The 20390-nt window shown below is 55.1% G+C and overlaps 1 protein-coding gene across 1 annotated transcript; it reads left to right on the top strand.

Moving 5' to 3' along the window:
• The first annotated feature begins 3193 nt into the window (after positions 1–3193).
• On the top strand, positions 3194–15404 carry GAL3ST3 (galactose-3-O-sulfotransferase 3). The gene is made up of 4 exons (XM_049780169.1): positions 3194–3346; positions 6918–7154; positions 14031–15159; positions 15214–15404. Exons 2-4 carry the CDS (start codon positions 7030–7032, stop codon positions 15268–15270), a joined length of 1311 nt encoding a protein of 436 aa, XP_049636126.1. The 5' UTR covers positions 3194–3346; positions 6918–7029; the 3' UTR covers positions 15271–15404.
• Positions 15405–20390: the final 4986 nt, after the last annotated feature.

Here is a 20390-nt window from a genome sequence, read left to right as displayed (position 1 = left end):
AGTGAATTTACCGGAGGGGTGGGTGGCAATAAACAGCAATTCCTGAGACAGAACTTGTGTCCTTTATTTTAGGTTTTTGGGCCACCCCCGACTGTTCTCAGGGATAACTCTTGGCTCTGTGCTCAGAAATTACTCCTTGGCAGGCTCCGGGGGCATATGGCATGCTGGGAATCGAACCTGGGTCCCGGGTCGGTTGTGTACAATGCAAAATGCCTTACATGCTGTGCAAGGCAAATGCCCTACCGGCTGTGCTATATTCATGCCCCGTGTCCTTTATTTTAATCTTAAAAAAGCAAGCCAGGGTAAACCCTGCCGTGCCTCTGCCTTTTCCACAGGAAACCTGGGTTCTAGAGGCACTGGCAGTTTCCCTTTGCCCACCCAACTGTCCATCTTCTGGCCCTGCAGTTCTTTCACCCTCCCACCTCTACCCCTGGCACTGAGGCCCATCTCCCTCTTTAGCTCTGCCCTGTGTCTGATGCCCACAGTCAGTCCAGTGTAGGTGCGGTAACAGAAAACTAAGCAGAAGTCTCATGTCCTCACATTCCAATACCCCTCAGCTTTTCAATAACAGACTTCTGTTTACTGACTGCCCCCAACAGACTAATAAGGAGCAAGGGAAAGACTTAGAGAAGAAAGAGAGGGACTGGACTGAGCCGGTCCCCTGACCTTGCCCCAGGTCTTAGGTAAGCAAGTAGTCACTTGAAACAACCAGTTGGAAATAACCAGCTGCAGTTGGCAAGCTTGGGGGTGGCTGTTATGAGGCGTGTTCTCAGATTTCTTCCCCCACTCGGTCAGTCCCAGACCACTTTTACCCTCTCTAGCTCTTGCTAGTCTTTTTTTTTTTTTTTTTTAGAGTGCCGGTAATGCTCAGGAGTTATTCCTGGTTCTACATTCAAGGATCACTACTGGTAGGGCTCAGAGGACCACATGGGGTGCAAGGGATCAAACCAGTTGACTATGTGCAAGCCACATAGTCATAGCTACTAGATTCTCTTGCTAGTCCCCACTCCTGCCGAATATTTTTTTTTATAAGATTCTTTTTTTTTTTTTTTTTTTTTGGTTTTTGGGTCTCACCCGGCAGTGCTCAGGGGTGACTCCTGGCTCCATGCTCAGAAATCGCTCCTGGCAGGCACAGGGGACCATATGGGACGCCGGAATTCGAACCGATGACCTGCATGAAAGGCAAATGCCTTACCTCCATGCTATCTCTCCGGCCCCACTCCTGCCAAATCTTGATCTTTTCCCCAGTTGTTTTTGTTTGTTTGTTTGGTTGGTTTTTGGTTTTTGGGTCACACCCAGCAGCGCTCAGGGATTACTCTTGGCTCTGTGTTCAGAAATCGCTCCTGACAGGCTCGGGGAACCAAATGGGATGCCAGGATTCAAACCAGGGTCCATCCTTTGCTGGCCACTTGCAAGGCAAACGCCTTACCACTCCAGCCCTTCTTTCCCCAGTTTTGCCACTACCACACCCCCTCTACAAATTCCCAATCTCCTGCTACACCCAGAGAAGAAACTGACACCAGAGCAAAGAGAAGAGCCAGGAAGGGCATGATTTCCTCCACCGGGGCTGCCCACTCATGTGGAACCATCCTAAACCCAAAGGAAGTTTCTTTCTGATCCCTGTAATCAGAGGCGCTGGCAGGTCTTGGAGACTGAAGGCCTTCACGAATAAATGAAGAGTTCATAGGGGCTGAGGTAGTCAGGGCCAGAAAGAACCAAGTGAAATCTAACGCTAACAGAGGTGGACCCCAGACCGGCAGGGTCCTCTTTCCTTCAATGTACAGAGGGACTAAGCAAGGAACCAAACCGAAAGAAGCTGATCTGTCCACGGACCAAGCTGTGAGTACAACTTTGATCCTTGACTTAGCAGCCAAGAAGCTAGGGAAAGCAGAGAGCTGGGAAAACCTGGACTACATTGGATCTTTCTGCATCTGGCATTGTAGGAAAAGGTCGTGGCTAAAGCCCCCCTCTTAGACCAAGCTCATGACTTCACTACAAGAAAGAATCAAGAGCGAGTCAGGGAAATAAAGACCAGAAACCAGCAAAATAAGCAAATAGACATTCAGCAATCAGGGGTCACCCCACAGAGTCAGGAGTAAACCCTGAGCACAGTCAGGTGTGTGCCCCCTCAAAAAAAATCATAGGCTAACGAGATAATACATTGGGTAGAGTGCTTGACTAGCACGCAGTCAACCCAGGTTTGATGTCTGGTATACAAATGGTCCGCCAAGCCCCACCAGGAGGGATCCCTGAGCACAGAGCCAAGAGTTAAATTTGAGCACGCCTAGTGACAAAACAAGGGGCCGGAGCGGTGGTACAAGCGGTAAGGCGTCTGCCTTGCCCACGCTAGCCTACGATGGACCAGTTCAATCCCCATGTGTCCCATATGGTCCCCCAAGCTAGGAGCGATTTCTGAGTGCATAGCTAGGAGTAACCCCTGAGCGTCACCGGGTGTCACCCAAAAGCCAAAAAAGAGAAAAAAAGAAAATGAAAACAAAACAAGACTGGAGCCATAGTACAGTGGTAGGGCATTTGCCTTGCACGCGGCTGACCCAGGTCGGGCCCAGGTTGGATTCCCACCATCCCATAGGGTCCCCTGAGCCTTCCAGGAGCTATTTCTGAGCAAGAGCCAGGAGGAACCCCTGAGCACCGCCGGGTGTGCACCCCCTCCAAGGAAAATCAAACAAGCGGCAAAGGGTGGAGGATGAATACTGACACCACGTTAAAGAACACTCATCTGTTGGGGACCTCTAGGCTGGAGAGACAGTCCAGAGGGATGGCACGCAGCAGCAAACCATGCGTCTTGCTTGTTTGTGGCAAGGTGTGATCCGAGGCACCACACAACTGCTCCCCAGTACCGCCAGGGGATGCACCTGAGCAAAGAGCAGAGAACAACTCACGAGCACCTAAAGGAAGCTTGTGCACCCAAATTCCCATCCGCCCCGCTCAGAATAAAGACAAGAGGTCTTAGGTAAGCAAGTAGCCGCTTGCTGATGGGAATTAGCAGCAGAAATGGGCGAGCTCGGGGGCGGCTGCTTCGAGGCCTGTTCTCGGATTCCTTCCCTGCTAGGTCAGTCCCAGACCACTTTGACCCGGGGTGTTTGCGCGCGTCTCGGCACGCGCGCGTGGGAGGAGGCGCCGCTGCCCAGCTCCAGGCCGGTAGGGCCTAAGGGCTTGGAGAGCTGCAAGAAAATCCAGGACCACCCCCATCACACTCAAACCCTCGCAGCCTTCGCCCGGGAACAGAGCTGGAAAGCCTCCAGCCCGCACTGAAGAACAGAGTCCGGGGTGGAACTGGGGGGCGGGGGTCCCCTAAGTGAGCCCCAGGACAAAGCTTCGGCTAGAAGTGAGTGTGACATGCAGGTCCCGGTGGAGGACCATGTGGCTGGGCTGAGCCTCGCGGGGGGCAACGCTGGGTTGGAAGGAAAGAAGCGGGAAAAAGGCGCCGGTGGCACCAGGCGCAGAGCCCCTCCGTGCCACCCTGGTGCAGCTTGTGCCAAGGGCAGGGGGGCGTGTGTGGGCGCTTGCAAATGGACTCGGGTCCCTCCAGCCCCCCCAGCCCGGGAGCGGAGGCGCCGGGGATCGCCGGCAAGGCGATCGAGCATCCTTGGCCAGTTCTTGCCCTAGGCACCGGGGACCAGATTGCGCCCCGCGCCCCCCTCCGTGCCCGGCCCCCTCGGCGCTCCTCCCCCGAGCGCAGCCCCGGCCTCCGCCCCGCCTCCGGGCTCAGTGCGCTGGGGGGCAGGCGGCGGGCACAGCCGAGCTCGGGGGAGCCGAGCGGGCGCCGCCACCTGATCCGGGCCGGGCGCGCTCGGCTTGGGAGAGAGAACGGGGCGGTGCAGCGAGCGGAGCACGGCGGCGTGAGTACCGCAGAGGCCGGCCTGGGGTCGAATGCGGGGGTGCTCGCGCCCTCCGAGTGGGAGGTGGGCTTGGGGGGACCCCGCGAAGCGCCAGTGGCCGGCAGAAACCTACGGGATCTATCTACCTGGCCGTCCCCCCTTAGGGTGGCCAGATCCCCAAAACCGGCTCCCGGGGAGGCTGGGGTGGAATTGAGGGGCTGGGGGGACAGAGAAAAGAAGGAGGAGAAGGAGGAGGAGGAGAAGGAGGAGGCGGCCGGCGTGACGCGGGTGGCAGGCAGGGAGAGGGGGCTGGGGGGAAGGAAGAAAAGAGGGGGCTAGACAGAGACTTGATCTTCAGGGCTACTAGTCTGCAGCCTGGCCCTGGGCTCCTGGATTTCGGGGGTGGGGCGTCCTACACACAGCCTCCCTCCTTCCGCTCCTGTCCTTCTCAAAGAAGGGGGCCCCAGGCAGGCTATATAGTCAAGCTGGGGGGGCAGAAACACTCCTGGGGTCCAAATGCATACTCAATATCCTTGGAATTGAAGAGGAGAGCGGTTGGAGAGCATGGGGAGGCATGGGGGGGGGGGGCATCCAGCTCTGGCCAGCTGTGCCAGATCCGCTGAGCTTCCCAGGGGAGAGGAAAGCAATTTACAGCAGCCCTACGAGGTAGATTGTCCGGACTAAAATTAGCACCGATGTTCTGAGGAAGCTGCACCCCTGGCTTGACTGCCCCCCCCACCTCCAGGCTCCAGAACCCTGGAAGAAGGAAGAGCAGGAGTCAGATTCCCCCCCCCCCTCTGGCAGGGAGGCCTGTCCCTGTACACTTGCAGTCCCCCAGTTACAGCCCATGTAGCAGGGGTGTGAGCAATGGCTGGCCAAGCGTGCGGGTTGCCGGTACAGTGCTCAGCACGAGGCAGCCTTGCATTAATTGATTAATGCCTGGGGGATGGCTCCTGCAGGGTGTGGGGGGACGGGCTGCCCTTTCTCCCAGAGTGGCCACACTCTCCCATGGCAGTCATGCCTCACCAGACTTCGGGCCTGCCCCACCTCCCGCTGTTCCTTCTCTCCAATGTGGAAGCCAGAATGTAGAGTCTTCCTCCTGGGGTGCAGAGGTCAGGGATAGAGAAGGGTCGGTCAGGAGGGGCTCCCCAGGGACTCAGAGTAGCCACAGGACAGCCCCGTGAGGAAGGCTCTGAGTGGGTCTGAGGAACACGCCACCCCCAGACTCCCAGGGCTATCTCCGAGCCCATGGTCGGTGCCGTAGGTTGTAAATCAACCTTTGTGAGAAAGTCCCTAGAGCTTGATAAATGAGGGCTGGTGACCACTGAAGGCTGCTGGACATCTTCCCTGCCCTCAGGAGATTCAGCCTCCCTGGAACAGTCTCTGGACCTGGGTGGAAATTGCTCCCAGGGGCTGCTCTGCACTCTCTCCCTCCAAGCATGACCTACTTGCCTGCTGAACTGCATTTTCGGCAGGTGGAACAGAGACAAGAATAGGCACCTCAACTTCACCCCCTTGAGAAACTTCTTGCAGGCCCCCCAAAACTCAGGGATGAGGAGCAGGATGCAAATGGCCAGCCTGAGGAGACGCTGGATGGAAGCCACCTTCCGGGATCACTGTGGGCTCATACCATGGTGCCCTTGGTCAACTTTGTGGTGAACCTGTCTCAAACATTGGCTCCAGGCAGATTAAGTCTGTCTGCAGGCAGGCTCAGAGGGGGCTCAGGAAGAAGGGGGGAGACATGGCCGGGCCTTTTCCCCACCCAAACAGGTTTAAATGAAAATCAGGATTAGGATTAAGGGGTGGGCACCAAGCCTAGATCCCTAGGGAGATGATGGTTTGGTGCCACCTACTCTCATCCCCCCTGGGACTCTGAGTGGCCCAGTCCCACAGATACACAGGCCACAGGCTCTGTGCTCCCTCCCTCCTGGAGGGGGTGTATGGAGGCCAGAGCTGCACAAAAGGCCACCCCATTGGGACATGCTTCTTCCCAAGCTGACTTCCCACTACCCTGGTGCTGACACTACCAAGGGCACCAGCACTCCTGCCTGAGGGGAGTTTCCCTCATGCCCAGGACTCCTAGGCTGCCACCACACTGATGGGACAGTGGGGCTTCAGGTGTCTGGGGACAGAATCTAGAGAGTTCCAGAATTTGAAGTCTTTCCTTTTGCTTTCTTTTCTTTTTTTGGGAGGGGGGAGGCCAAAATGAGGATGCTCAGGAATTATTCCTGACTGTGCTCAGAGATCTTTCCTGGAAGTGCTCTGGGGACCATATGTAATGCCGGGGATTGAACCTGGGCTGGCCATGTGCAAGATGTCTCCCCACCACCACCACCCCGATGTGCTATCCCTCCAGCCCAGTCTTCCCTTTCTTTCTACCAAAGAATACTGGTCTTGGGCCCTCAAATTCCCTGACCCCCTGAGCTCTCAGTGCAGAGAGGCAGGCAGAACCCAGAAGGCAGTTCTGGGGAGGCAGCCCAGAGCATACCTAAGGACATGGATTTGGGGAGTGGAAGAAGCAGGTCTGACTGCCCCCCACCCCCACTGTGGCCACCACACTAGTGGCATCGAGTGGGTCAGCTGCTCCACTTCCTTGTCTGTTTTGGGAGTCGTGCCCATGTGAGGCCTCAGAGGGAGCAGCCAGTCAGCCTGCACCATGGCTCCTGTCCTGGCAGAGCTTTGAGGACTTGAGGACTGGCTCAGTGCAGACGAAGCCCTGACTGCCGCCATCAGGAAGGAAGGGCTCCTGAGGAGGGGACCCTCATGGACACTAATGTGCCAAGGCAAGACCACTGGGGAGCCGTGGACATTCGGCCACAAGACAAAGGCGCATGAGGGGCAGGCAGAGTGGCTGAGCCAGGGCTCCAGGGAGGGAGTGGCTCAGAGCCTGTAATTCCACCCAAGACCCAGTTATCAGGAGCTGCGTGGAGATAGGGCTGTGGTGACGTGAGGGAGGAACCTGATCTTCTCCGGCCTCCCTCTCACCCTTGGTCCAGAGCTCGCCTTTGCAGCGGCTCTGTGAGGGCCCAGAGCCCATCTCTGCCTACTGCAAACCTGTTTGCCTCCTTCTCCTGCCAGGCCTCTCAGGAACACTGGCCCTGTTACCAGAGCCGCAGGAGCCCCCATGAGCGCTGGCGAAGGCAGTCCTGGATAGCGAGGCCCTGGCTGAACCAGGAGTGGGCACCCCAAGATGCGACCCATCCTCAAGCGCCTGCAGCAGGCCGCTAAGACCATGAGCCGCTGGAAAATCCTACTGTTGGTGTTAGGGTGCAGCTCCATTAGCCTCCTCATCCACCAGGGGGCGCAACTCAGCTGGTAAGTTGGTGGGTTGGCGGCCAGGGGGCGAGGCGCGCCCCTTCCCATTCAGACCGGTCTTCCAGTCTCCCTTCTGCGCACCTTTGTTTCTTCTCGCCAGTGCTCTCCGGATACTCTCTTCAGATGCTCAGATCTCCCTCCACAGGGACTGGTCTTCGTGGAAAGGCCCAAAGTCAGAGGGGTTCCTAAACTAGCCCTGGTTCTCCCAAAAGAATTGCCTCATTACTTTTGTCAGACCAGGCACTTCCTACCATTTGTCTGAGCCCATTTCTTCATCTATAAAATGGGAACCATGGGGAACAAACATAGCCTGACATCCACCCACTCTAGATTGATCCCCAGTTCCACTTGGTCCTCCAAGCATCACCAGGTACATCTCTGGAGGCTGCCAAGCAATTGACCCAGGCAATCCCTCAAACCACTGGGCCAGAGCAGCACCGCCACCCTCAGGCCCCTGCACTGAACCACCTATCTGGTTGGCCAAGAATTGATGAGAGGTGCTCCCTCCCCCCAAAAAATAAAATAGGGATGATGGTGTGTGACTCAACTTGTCACCTTGTGATTAAACCAAACCCTGATCCTGTCTGTGATTCCAACAGATCCTTGCACTGCTCAGGGCCTCAACACCCTTATTTCCTTTATCGGCTGCCCACAGAATGTGGTGAATGGGCCCGGCCCTCCTTATGGTGCCGTCAGATGATTTGGGACATCTGTATAGACAGAATCCTGAGCTGGTAGGAAAGCTCAGTGGCGTGTCCAAAGCCTTAGAACTGACGTCACAAGATGATGCTTCAGGTGGAAACTGGGGGACCTTACAAAGACCCCATAATCCCAAACACCCTCATTACAGGGAGAGGCACTGAGACAGCTTCATGGAGGCTAGATCAACCATCTCTTGGTGAGTTTCTTTTAAACTGTTTTATTCAGGTAACATTGGCTCACCAGAGTGTAACAATTTATACTACACACACACACACACACAAAAGAGTAAGATAATTCAGTGTTTGTCTCTTTTTTTTTGGGGGGGGCCACACCCGGTAACGCTCAGGGGTTACTCCTGGCTTGGGGGACCATATGGGACACCGGGGGATCGAACCGCGGTCCGTCCAAGGCTAGCGCAGGCAAGGCAGGCACCTGTTTGTCTCGTTTTAACTTAACAAGATCCCCTTCATCTCCATCCATGCTGTAGGCAAAAATAAAACTTTATATTATATTATTATATTTACTCATACAGATGAGTAATACCCCGTTTTCTATATATGCCACATCATTTTGGGGGAGTCATACCCGGCAGCGCTCAGGGATTTCACTAGCTCTACGCTCAGAAATCGCTCCTGGCAGGCTCGGGGGACCATATGGCATGCCGGAAATCGAACCACCATCCTTCTGCATGCAAAGCAAATGCCCTACCTCCATGCTATCTCTCCGGCCCCTGCCACGTCTTTTTTTATCCACCATCTATCCTTGGGGACTTTCCCCAGCCCCTGGCTTCCTGGAAATAATGCTCCCATGGTCAAAGATGTGCAAATATCTTTTCATTAATGAGTCTTTTGTTGTTGCTTTGTTCCTGGTGGTAGTCTGGATTCACTCCCAGTGCTGCTCAGGAGACCATGATGTGCCAGGAATTGAACTGAGACCTCAGTTCAAACATTCTGAATGTTTGCGCAAAGCAAACATTCAATCTATGGAGCTCTCTCTCCAATACTACTCATATATATATATATGTATGTATATATATATACATATTTATATATTTATATATTTGAAGAATAGATGGGCCACATCCTGGGGCTAATCCTGGCTCTGTACTCAGGAGTGAGTGATCCCTGGTGGTGCTCAGGGAATGAATTCTGTGCTGGAAATTTGAACCCAGGTTGGCAGGATTCAAGGCAAATATTTTAATTCCTGGACTAGTTCTCTGGCCCTACATATATCTTTCAAGCTGGTATTAATGTAGACTTTTTTTTTTTTGAAGGGGTCACACCCGGCATCACTCAGGGGTTACTCCTGGCTCTATGCTCAGAAACTGCTCCTGGCAGACTCGGGAGACCATATGGGATGCCGGGATTCAAACCACCGTCCTACGTCCAAGGCAAACACCTTACCTCATGCTATCTCTCCGGCCCCTAATGTAGACTTTTTTGACTTTATTTTTTGAGTCATAGCCAATTGGTGGTCATCCCAGCAATGCTCAGGGGGACCATGTGCTAACTGGGTTCGAATGTGATGTTCCAGCCTGCTAAGTATGCACTCCAGTCCTTTGTGGGTTTTGTTTTGTTTTGGGGCCACACCCGGCATTGCTCAGGGGTTACTCCTGGCAGGTTTGAAGGAGACCAAATAGGATGCCAAGGAACACAGGTCAGCCACGTACACACGTACAAGGCAGATGCCCCCCCTCCCCGCTGTGCTATCTGTCACTCCAGCCCCTTCATGTTCTTTGGATAGATAAGTAGGAGCAGGATTGATGGAGCATATGGTTGACCTATTTTTAATTCTTCGAGAAACCTCCATATTGTTTCCATAGAAGCTAAATCAGTTTATATTCCCAACAGTGAATAAAGGCTCCCTTTTCCTCCACACCCCTGCCAGCACTTGCTGTTTTGGTCTTTATGATACTTTTTTTTTTTTTTTTTTTTTTTTGAGGTGAGCAGGGTTAATACCCAGCAGTATTTAGGATTTATTCCTGGAGGGCTCAGGGCGCTGGGGATCAAATCCAGGTTGGCTGCGTACAAGGCAAGTGTCCTATCTGCTGTGCTATAGATCCAGTCCTGGTATAAGCTATCATTATTAGTGTGAGGAGCACACTATCGTATTTCTTGTGTTTTTTGTGCTTTCAGGAGCTTGGCAGTGCTCAGAGCTCCATATGTGAGATCAGGGCTCTAAAGAAGTAACCATCTGTAAGACAAACACCTTAACTCTCTCTAATCTAATCTCTCTAATCCCTACCATATTCCTTTTTGTTTGGAGGCCACACACAGCGGTGTTCAGGGTTGCTCCTGGCTCTGAGCTCAGGCATCACTCACTGGGATCAAACCCAGGTCAGTTGCATGGAATCCCAAATGCATTACCCACTGTACTATAATTCTGATCTTTCTACAATATTTCTTGAGCTAAGAACAGTGTCTGGGACACACTAGATACTTTTTTTTTTTTTTTTGGTTTTTGGGTCACACCCGGCAGTGCTCAGGGATTAACTCCTGGCTGTCTGCTCAGAAATAGCTCCTGGCAGGCACGGGGGACCATATGGGACACCAGGATTCGAACCGACCACCTTTGGTCCTGGATCGGCTGCTTGCAAGGCAAACGCGCTGTGCTATCTCTCCGGGCCCCACACTAGATACTTTTAAAGAGATAGATGCCATGGGGCTGGAGTCATAGCACATCAGGTAGAGCATTTGCCTTGCATGTGGCCGACTCAGATTCAATCCCCAGCATCCTATATGGTCCCCCAAGCTTGCTGGGAGTGATTTCTGAGCAAAGAGCCAGGAGTAAACCCTGAGAGCTTCTGAGTATGATCCAAAAAACAAATGCTCGAATCTTAGGCCACAGAGGCCTAAACAAAATCCTACAACAGCAGTGGAATGTTGTGTAGAAGCCCACAAGTCATCTATAAAGAGAGGCACAGTGGAGGGTGAAAATGAGAAGACGGGGGCTGGAGAGATAGCATGAAGGTAGGGCATTTGCCTTGCATGCAGACGGACGGTGGTTCGAATCCCAGCATCCCATATGGTCCCCTGAGCCTGGCAGGAGCGATTTCTGAGCGTAGAGCCAGGAGTAACTCCTGAGCACTGCTGGGTGTGACCCCAAAACAAAACAAAACAAAACAAAACAAAACAAAAAGAAAATGAGAAAATGGGCAGGGCAGAATTTGAGAGTTGATCTGAAGCTTGAGTAAATGATTTTTTTGTGTGTGTGGTTTTTGGGTCACACCCGGCGGTGCTCAGGGGTTATTCCTGGCTCCATGCTCAGAAATTGCTCCTGGCAGGCATGGGGGACCATATGGGACGCCGGGATTCGAACCAATGACCTTCTGCATGAAAGGCAAACGCCTTACCTCCAAGCTCTCTCTCCGGCCCCGAGTAAATGATTTTTATCCTTCAGTGCTCAGCTTCCGTATCTCTCAAGGATCATTTCTCCAAGAGACCCCTTCTTTGACTAAGTTGTTCATTTCTGTGTAACCGAGGGTAATTTGGCTGTGTAACCCACAACTTCTTTTTTTTTTTTTTTGGTTTTTGGGCCACACCCGTTTAACGCTCAGGGGTTACTCCTGGCTATGCGCTCAGAAATTGCCCCTGGCTTGGGGGGGACCATATGGGACGCCAGGGATCGAACCACGGTCCGTCCTACGCTAGCGCTTGCAAGGCAGACACCTTACCTCTAGCGCCACCTTCCCGGCCCCTACAACTTCTTAGCTGAATCCATCAAAGGAATGGCTTCACTTCTTCAGGGGCAGGAACCCATCTAGGTGTGGCTTAATGGGGGACATCTCGCTCCTGGGGTTGAATCAACCTAGTAACCACCGAGAGACTGTCATGTGAGGGCTTGCTGGTACAAACACTACACTCCACACGTGGCTGCCCAGGACTCATTTCTGGCTGCTGCCCCCTGACGCCTCCCTAGCGAGCTGTCACACACCCTAAAGGGAAAGCCACCAGGCTTAATATCAGAAGTCACATCCCACTTCTCTGCCCTCTTCTGTCCCTGAGCCACCAGAGTTCCATTCATCCCCAAGGGACCTTCACAGCAGGCCTAAACCCGGGCCAACAAAGATCGATGGATTGGGATGCGGTGGAGCTTCATCCTAGAGGTGGAACTCAGGATCAAGCAGCTCCGCAGGGGCTCCCCCTCATCCCCATTCTGTGAGGGGAGACTCAAGCCACTTTCCTTCCCTGCTGGATCCTCATAGGTACTCCAAGTTGTTCCAGTTGGGCTGCCACCTAGAGGTAGAAGCCAGTGGGGCCCCCTCATTTTCATCCTGCAGTGGGGAGGTAATGGGGGACAGTCCAGGGAACCTTCACAGCAGGTCTGGGTAAACCCAGGCCAGCAGGAATGGCTGAACTGGGATGGAGAGGGGTTTCATTCTATAGGTAGAACCGAGATCTCCCTCATTCCCATCCTGTGGTGGAGGGGAGGGGCGGCGATTCAAGCCACCTTCCTTCCCCGCCAGCTCCCTGCAGATACTCCAAACTGGACTGGGGCTGGGTGAGGATGGGGCTTCATCCTAGAGGTGGAACCCAGAATCCAGCAGCTCCGCAGGGGGGGGTTCCCCTTCTCTCCATCCTGCAGCAGGAGGTAATGGGGTAGACTCAAGCTACCTGACTTCCCCACTGGACCCTTGCAGGTACCCCAAGCTGGACTGGGGCTAGGTAGGTAGAGGCTTCATCCTAGAGGTGCAACCCTGAATCCAGCAGCTCTGGAGGTAGGGGGTTCCCTTCCTCCCCATCTTGCAGTGTCCATCCTGTGGTGGAGGGGGGTTGACTCAGGACACCTACCTTTCCCCGCCGGCTCCTCACAGGTATCCCAAGCTAGACTGGAGCTGGGTAGGCAGGGGTGGGCTTCATTCATCCTAGAGATGGAATCCAGGCTCAAGCATCTCCACAGGGGGTTCCCTTTCTCTCCATCCTGCAGTGGGGGGTAATGGGGTAGATTCAAGTCACCTCACTTCCCCACTTGCAGGTACCCCAAGTTGGAACAGGGCTGGGCAGGTAGGGGGTGGGCTTCATCCTAGAGGTGGAATCCAGGCTCAAGCACCCTCCCCTCCATCCTGCAGTGGGTGGATGGTAGTAACCTGTAGTGTTAAATAATTACCAATGGGGCTAGATGGAGGTGGATGGATGGAGGGATTTTTCTCTGTCATCCCAGCAATCCCCATTCAGCTGGAGGGTCCCAGGTTTAGGTGAACGGCGGAATCAGACTCATCCAGAGACAGGCATCAGGAAGCATCAGCTTTATTCATGCCCTATCCACCACATGTGTGGCCTATATCATAACCTTTTAAGCATTCAGTCATTCTTAGCTAGCCCTGCATCTTAACTCCTTTCAGCCATCTTCCCTTTGACCTCCATGCTGGCCAAAGACCAAAACCCCTAATCCTCTGGGTCAAAGGCCTTTTCTACCTTTTCCAAGACCCCTCCCAGGAATGGACGGGGTCTTGCAGGTAAGGTCAAGTTACCTAGGAAGAATGGAGGGATGAGGCTTCTTGTAACTAAGCCCACCTTTCCTTCCCCGCCCGGCTGCTCCCTCTTCAGCAGGTACCCCAAGCTGGACTGGGGCTGGGTAGGTAGAGGTGGGCTTCATCCTAGAGGTGCAACCCTGAATCCAGCAGCTCTGGAGGTAGGGGGTTCCCTTCCTCCCCATCTTGCCGTGTCCATCCTGTGGTGGAGGGGGGTTGACTCAGGACACCTTCCTTTCTGGAGCTGGGTAGGCAGGGGTGGGCTTCATTCATCCTAGAGATGGAATCCAGGCTCAAGCATCTCCACGGGGGGTTCCCTTTCTCTCCATCCTGCAGTGGGGGGTAATGGGGTAGATTCAAGTCACCTCACTTCCCCACTTGCAGGTACCCCAAGCTGGAACAGGGCTGGGCAGGTAGGGGGTGGGCTTCATCCTAGAGGTGGAATCCAGGCTCAAGCACCCTCCCCTCCATCCTGCAGTGGGCGGATGGTAGTAACCAAGCCCACCTTCCCTTCCCTTCCCCGCCCGGCTGCTCCCTCTTCCGCAGGTGCCCCAAGCTGGACTGGGGCCGGGTAGGCAGGGGTGGGCTTCATCCCAGAGGTGGAACCCAGGATCCAGCAGCTCCCCAGGGAGGGGGGTCCCCCACCCTGCAGTGGGTGGCAGGTAACAGGGGGCGACTCGCGACCTACCTTCCCTTCCCCGCAGGTACCCCAAACTCTTCCCTCCGCGCTGCCCACCCGCGCGGGCCTCGCCGGCGCGCCCCAAGCACCTGACGGTGGCCTTCGTGAAAACGCACAAGACGGCGGGCACGACGGTGCAGAACATCCTGTTCCGCTTCGCCGAGCGCCACAACCTGACCGTGGCGCTGCCGCACCCGAGCTGCGAGCACCAGTTCTGCTACCCGCGCAACTTCTCGACGCGCTTCGTGCACCCGGCCACGCGGCCGCCGCACGTCCTGGCCAGCCACCTGCGCTTCGACCGCGCCGAGCTGGCCGGCCTCATGCCGCCGGGCACCGTCTACGTGACCATCCTGCGCGAGCCGGCCGCGATGTTCGAGTCTCTCTTCAGCTACTACCACCAGTACTGCCCGGCCTTCCGCCGCGTGCCCAACGCGTCGCTCGAGGCCTTCCTGCGCGAGCCCGAGGCCTACTACCGCGCCGGCGAGCCGCTGGCCATGTTCGCGCGCAACACGCTGGCCTTCGACCTGGGCGCCGACCCGGACGGCGCGGGGCCCGGCGAGCGATCGGCCTACCTGGCGCGCCTCATCGGCCGGCTGGAGGAGGCCTTCTCGCTCGTCATGATCGCCGAGTACTTCGACGAGTCGCTGGTGCTGCTGCGGCGCCTCCTGGCCTGGGACCTGGACGACGTGCTGTACGCCAAGCTCAACGCGCGCGCCGCGTCCTCGCGCCTGCCGGCCATCCCCGCCGGCCTGCGCCGCGCCGCGCGCGCCTGGAACGCGCTGGACGCCGGCCTCTACGACCACTTCAACGCCACCTTCTGGCGCCGCGTGGCCCGCGCCGGCCGGGCCTGCGTGGAGCGCGAGGCCCGCGAGCTGCGCGCCGCCCGCGAGCGCCTGCTGCGCCGCTGCTTCGGGGAGCCGCCGCAGCTCCGGCCCGCCGCGCAGATCCGCACCAAGCAGCTGCAGCCCTGGCAGCCCAGCCGCCGCGTGGACATCGTGGGCTACGACCTGCCCCGCGGCGGCGCGGGCGCGCTCACCGACACCTGCCTCAAGCTCGCCATGCCCGAGGTGCAGTACTCCAGCTACCTGCTGCGCAAGCAGAAGCGCCAGGGCGGCGCGCGCGCGCGGCCCGGGCCCGACCCCGACCCCGTGGTCGCCGCCGCCCGAGTCGAGCAGCAGCAGCAGCCGCAGCAGCAGCAGCAGCCGCAGCCGCCCCCGCCGCCCCGGCCCATCCGCGCGCTGCCCCGCGGACCCCGCGGCCACTGACCGGCGGCTCGCCTCCCGGGGAAGCCCGTCGTCCCCGCCACCCTCTCTCTCTCTCTCTCTTTCTCTCTCTCTCTGTCGTTGGCAGTGGGTGCCCGGCGCTCGCTCGCTCGCTGGCAGAGGCCCCATTCCTGCTAGGGGGGGTTCTCTGGGGGAGCCCCATTTCTACTGAGGGGTTGTCTGGGGGACCCCACTCCTGCTGGGGGGTTGTCTGAGGAGCCCCATTCCTGCTGGGGATGTCCTGGAGAGCCCCATTCCTGCTGGGGAGGTTGACTGGGGGAGCCCCACTCCTGCTGGGGATGTCCTGGGGAGCCCCATCCCTGCTGGGGGGGTTTTCTGGGAAGCCCCGTTCCTACTGGGGGTGCCCCATTTCTTCTGGGGGAAGTTCTGGGGAGCCCCATTCCTGCTGGGGTGGTTGTCTGGGGGAGGAAACTGGTCCCCCACCTTCTGGGAGGGTGCTGATAGGCCCGATCGAGCCCCGGGTCCCCCAGCACCACCATTCTCCCCATAACTGGTTCCTAACTTGGACAACAACAGCCCACCCTGCCTTTCTTCCGAGGGCGCCCCACAATTTGGCTTTTTCCAAGTGGATGCGCCCAAGCTGCAGATGGGGTACTGAGCCTACTCCTCCGCCCAGGATTCAGGGCCCCTCTCACCCCCACTGTCTGTCTGTCTTCCAGGTTCCCCCTTTCTCTCCCACAAACTTAAGCTGCTCCCAGACTTCCAGAACCAAGAGGTCTTGGGCTGGGTTTTTTTTTCCTTCAGCGTCTTACTTGTTCCTTCTTTTTTGTTCTCTTTCTTAATAAAATCTCTTTCAAACGTGGATGTGGATAGCAGTCATTGAAGGCTAGGTTTGGAGGGTAAGAGACCGGCCGTGACCCTTCTCCCTGGGGGAGAAGGGAAAACTGCCCTCTCTCAGTCCAGCCGCATTTAAAGAGCATTGTAAGGTAACTTGGAATACAGGCCAACGACACAGAGAAGAGAAGACCTTTATCTGCATGGGGAGGCCATAGGGGACTGTGAAGCTGAATGCGGAAGGAAAAGAAAAGAAAAATGAGCCCGGAGAGATGGCATAGCGGGTAGGGCACTTGCCTTGTACGCATCCAACCCTGATCTGATCGCCACCATCCCATAGGCTCCCCCAAGCAACACCAGTAGTAAGACGTGAGTGCACAGCCAGGAGTAAATCTTGAGCATCTCCAGGTGTGGCCCAAAGAAATAAAAGAAAAAAGGAAAGCCAGAGACAGACATTCCCTCCTCCTGTTACTTTCTTCAGTGCTGCATTGACTGACTGATCCAGACAGATATAAAAAGCAGCAGACAGCCCAGAGGGATCTCAAGTTGCTAACCTGAGCCTTTGTAGGCTTGCACATGAGAGAGCGGAGTTCAGTTCCTCACACCACAGGGTCTCTTGGGCACTACCTGGTGTGGCCCCCGAACAAAACAATGACAACAGTTGGTGTGTCAGGGGCTTTGCAGCTGGAGACAGCCCTGTAATGTGAGTCCAGCCAAGTGCATCAAAATCACTCACATACCTGCCCAGGCAAGGCTGCTGGCCAAATCTCCCAAGCTCCCTCCCCGGGAATGTCAGTAAAGAAACCAAATATTTTATCATATCGCTTTTATTTTGCTCTTTGCAGAGCTGTAGCTGCGTTGGATGGACTGCCCTGGTTATTGGGCTGTTGGTTTTATGAGGTACTTGAGTTCCAAAACGGGCCAACCTCTTTTTTTGGGGGGGTACTTTATTTTTCATGCTGGGACCAAGCCCAGAGCCTCCTTTCACCCCCAGAACTGAGCTGCATTACTAGCCTGAAAAGGGACTTTTTACAGCATTTCCACTTTTCCCCCCAGTAACACTTTGGAAAAGCAAGAAATCGAGACTTGGAGCCCGAGAGATAGAACAGCAGTAGGGCATTTGCCTCGCGTGTGGTCAACCCAGGACAGACAGTGGTTTGATTCCAGGCACCCCATATGGTCCCCTGAGCCTGCCAGGAGCGATTTCTGAGTGCAGAGCCAGGAGTAACCCCTGAACGCCACCAGCTGTGAACCCAAAACCAAAAAGAAAAAGGAATCAAGATGTGCAGAATGGGGAGCCTCATACGGTTCTGGCATCAGGCAGCAGTCATGCATCCTACTGCTGTTCTTTGCAAGGTTCAGGAGTTGTCTGTCCTCTGTTTGCAATTTCCCCATCCTGACTTTGTCGGAAATCTGTCTTCTCCTGGCCTGCAACCTGACCTTTATTTTATTTTTATTTTTTTTTATTTTTTGTTTTTTTCTGGGTCACACCCGGCAGTGCTCGGGGTTACTCCTGGCTGTCTGCTCAGAAATAGCTCCTGGCAGGCATGGGGGACCATATGGGACACCAGGATTCGAACCAACCACCTTTGGTCCTGGATTGGCTGCTTGCGAGGCAAACGCCGCTGTGCTATCTCTCCGGGCCCCACAACCTGACCTTTAAATCCTGCCTAATGCGCCCTCAGGCAGAGGGGCTCCTTTATAAACTTTTTCCATCATCATCAGAGCATAGCTTTGAAAAACTGGCTTCGTGGCTTCTGAGCATGATGGAGGCTTCCAGGCGTGATGGAGACTTTCAGGCATGATGGTGCCTGGGAGAATATCTCTGAGCAAGGGAGGAGCCAGGGAAGCTCCTATGTGAGGAGTCAAAGGAAATGGTGACCTTCAGCACCCCAGCAGGGCCCTCTGGGGGATTCTTTGGTTCTAGCATCTCCAGATGTGTCTGCAACGAAAAGGGGGGATCCCACGCCCAGGGCCCAGACCCTAGCAGAGACTTTTCCCATCTGAATGCCTAACGGGTGCTGGGCTTTGGTATTGGGTATGGAGAAGGAAGCAGCCTGGCTTTACCACCTGTGGCCCCACCCTTGGCTCCCTTTGTGCCCTCCCTAACCTGAGACATGAGCCCTTTCCCTCTGGTCTTGGGGAAGTCTTTGGAAGACGGTGCCCAGCACTGTGCCAGGTCGATATCCCACAGTGGCGCCTCTGATGGCAAGACCATTTCCTCCAGTTTGGACATGTAATGGGGCATTTGCCAGCAGGTGGCGCTGTGTAGACAAACTTGGAATGGAAAGGTGAGGACAGGGATGACCAGAAGGGGGCCGTGGTCTCCAGAACAGGGGTGGAGTCACCATTTCAGCCCACTGCACACACTATGCCCAGGAAGAAGTCATAGCAGGGGACAGACGAGCCTTTCAAGGAAACTGCAGCAGCAGCTGGGAGTAGGTGGTAGTCCGAGGGTAGAGACTGGCCTCTGGACTGGGCTCATGTCTGGCCAAAGTGAGCTATAACTGACTTGTTGCTTGCAACCTGCAGGAACCAAGGCAGAAAGCAGGGCAAGGGGCAGCCCAGACCAGTCCAGCCACTCTGAGCCACAAGCTCAGCTCAGCAGTGACTAGTCCCAGTGGCCTTGGCTGAGGGGGAGAAGGTTGGGGGTTCTAGCATTCGGGGTCCCAGTGAGGAAGGTGGGGCTCAGTGAGTAGTTTCTCAGGAAGGTGCTGGCAGCAGGGGGTGTGCCTGGGGTCTGTGGAATGGCAGGTCAGCATGAACTCCTTTCTCAAAAATTTTGGAGGGTGGTTTTGGGCCACACTCATCAGTGCTTAGGGGTTACTCCTGGCTCTCTGCTCAGAAATTATGAATTATTCCTGGCAGGCTAAGGGAACTATATGGAATATACTGTGTCAGGCAGATGCCCTAAAGCTCCAGCCCCTCCTTTCTCAAGGCCTGAGATTAGTTCCTTTGACCCAGCCAGCCACAAGCCCTGTCCCCAAGAGCTCCTCCAGAGGGCAAAGGAGAGGACATGCTATAGCTCCACCTGCATCCACCCGCATCCCCATCTCAGGGGCTCTTTACCACACTCAGGCAAGGGAGGGTGGAGTGAGAGTCCAAAATTCCACAATAAAATCCCAATGAGTTGTGGGGCTCCTGACGAGTCTGGTTGAGACTTCCAATTCCAGATACAACTTTCCATCTGAAAGACATTTATTTATCTTATTTTTGGGGACCATGCCCAGTGACTCAGGGGTTACTCCTGGCTCTGCACTCAGAAATCACTCCTGGCATTAGTAATTCATGTTGGTCACAATAAAAATTATTTAAAATAAAGAAAGATATTACATCCCTTTTGAAAGGAAGAAAGGAAGGAAGGAAGGAAGGAAGGAAGGAAGGAAGGAAGGAAGGAAGGAAGGAAGGAAGGAAGGAAGGAAGGAATTGAAGGACCCCCGCAGGGAGACCCTCTCTCTAGCCTCAGGATCTGCGCGCACCCAAAGAGACTCAGAGACCGAACTTGCTGCAATCACACGAGGGTTTATTTGAGCAGAGAATCACACCAGCATGCTGGGACCAAATCTCATACCTCAGAGTTGAGTAGAGGAGATTCGGCCCCATTCCAGAATTTAGCAAAGCTTTTATAGGGCAAGAACCATACATATCATAAAAAACATACATGTCAGGAAGGAGGTATTTTTCTTATCTTACGCCATAGAAGAAGTTACGCCAGAGTCCAGGAGGGAGGTAGCTTGTTTATCATGTGCAACAGATGGGGTTGTGTCCTGCCCCTCGGGGCATGTGCATATCTATGCCCTTCCCCTGACGACCTGTGCTTATCTAAAGTGGGTTAGGGGCTTTCCAAGAATTGTTGCCCAGATCTGGCTATCTGGCATTTGGTCAGTTCAAAGGGTGGGGAGGTGGGGAGTTCTCATTCTACTTGTAATTTTCCAGTCCTTACTTTCATTTCACACTCTTTCAAAATCACTAAATCTCTTCTGGCAGGCTTGATGGGCCCTATGGGATGATGCCAGAGATTGAACCTGGGTCATCTGTGTGCAAGGCAAAACCCCTTCCCACTGTGCTATTGCTCTGGCCCCTAAAAGACATTTTTGGGGGGGTTGGGCCACACCTGGCAGTGCTCTTGGGTTACACCTGGGAGTGGTCTGCAATTTTGGAATAAAAATTATAAAAGAGGGGGCTGGAGAGATAGCATGGAGGTCGGGTGGTGGCACGGAGTGGTAAGGCATCTGCCTTGCTGGCGATAGCCTAGGACAGACTGCGATTCCATCCCCCAGCTTCCCATATTGTTCCCTAAGCCAGGAGCGATTTCTGAGCGCATAGCC

Source organism: Suncus etruscus, chromosome 9 (genome assembly GCF_024139225.1).
Source record: "Suncus etruscus isolate mSunEtr1 chromosome 9, mSunEtr1.pri.cur, whole genome shotgun sequence".
NCBI lineage: Eukaryota > Metazoa > Chordata > Mammalia > Eulipotyphla > Soricidae > Suncus > Suncus etruscus.
This window is presented reverse-complemented; position numbering and strand designations above follow the sequence as displayed.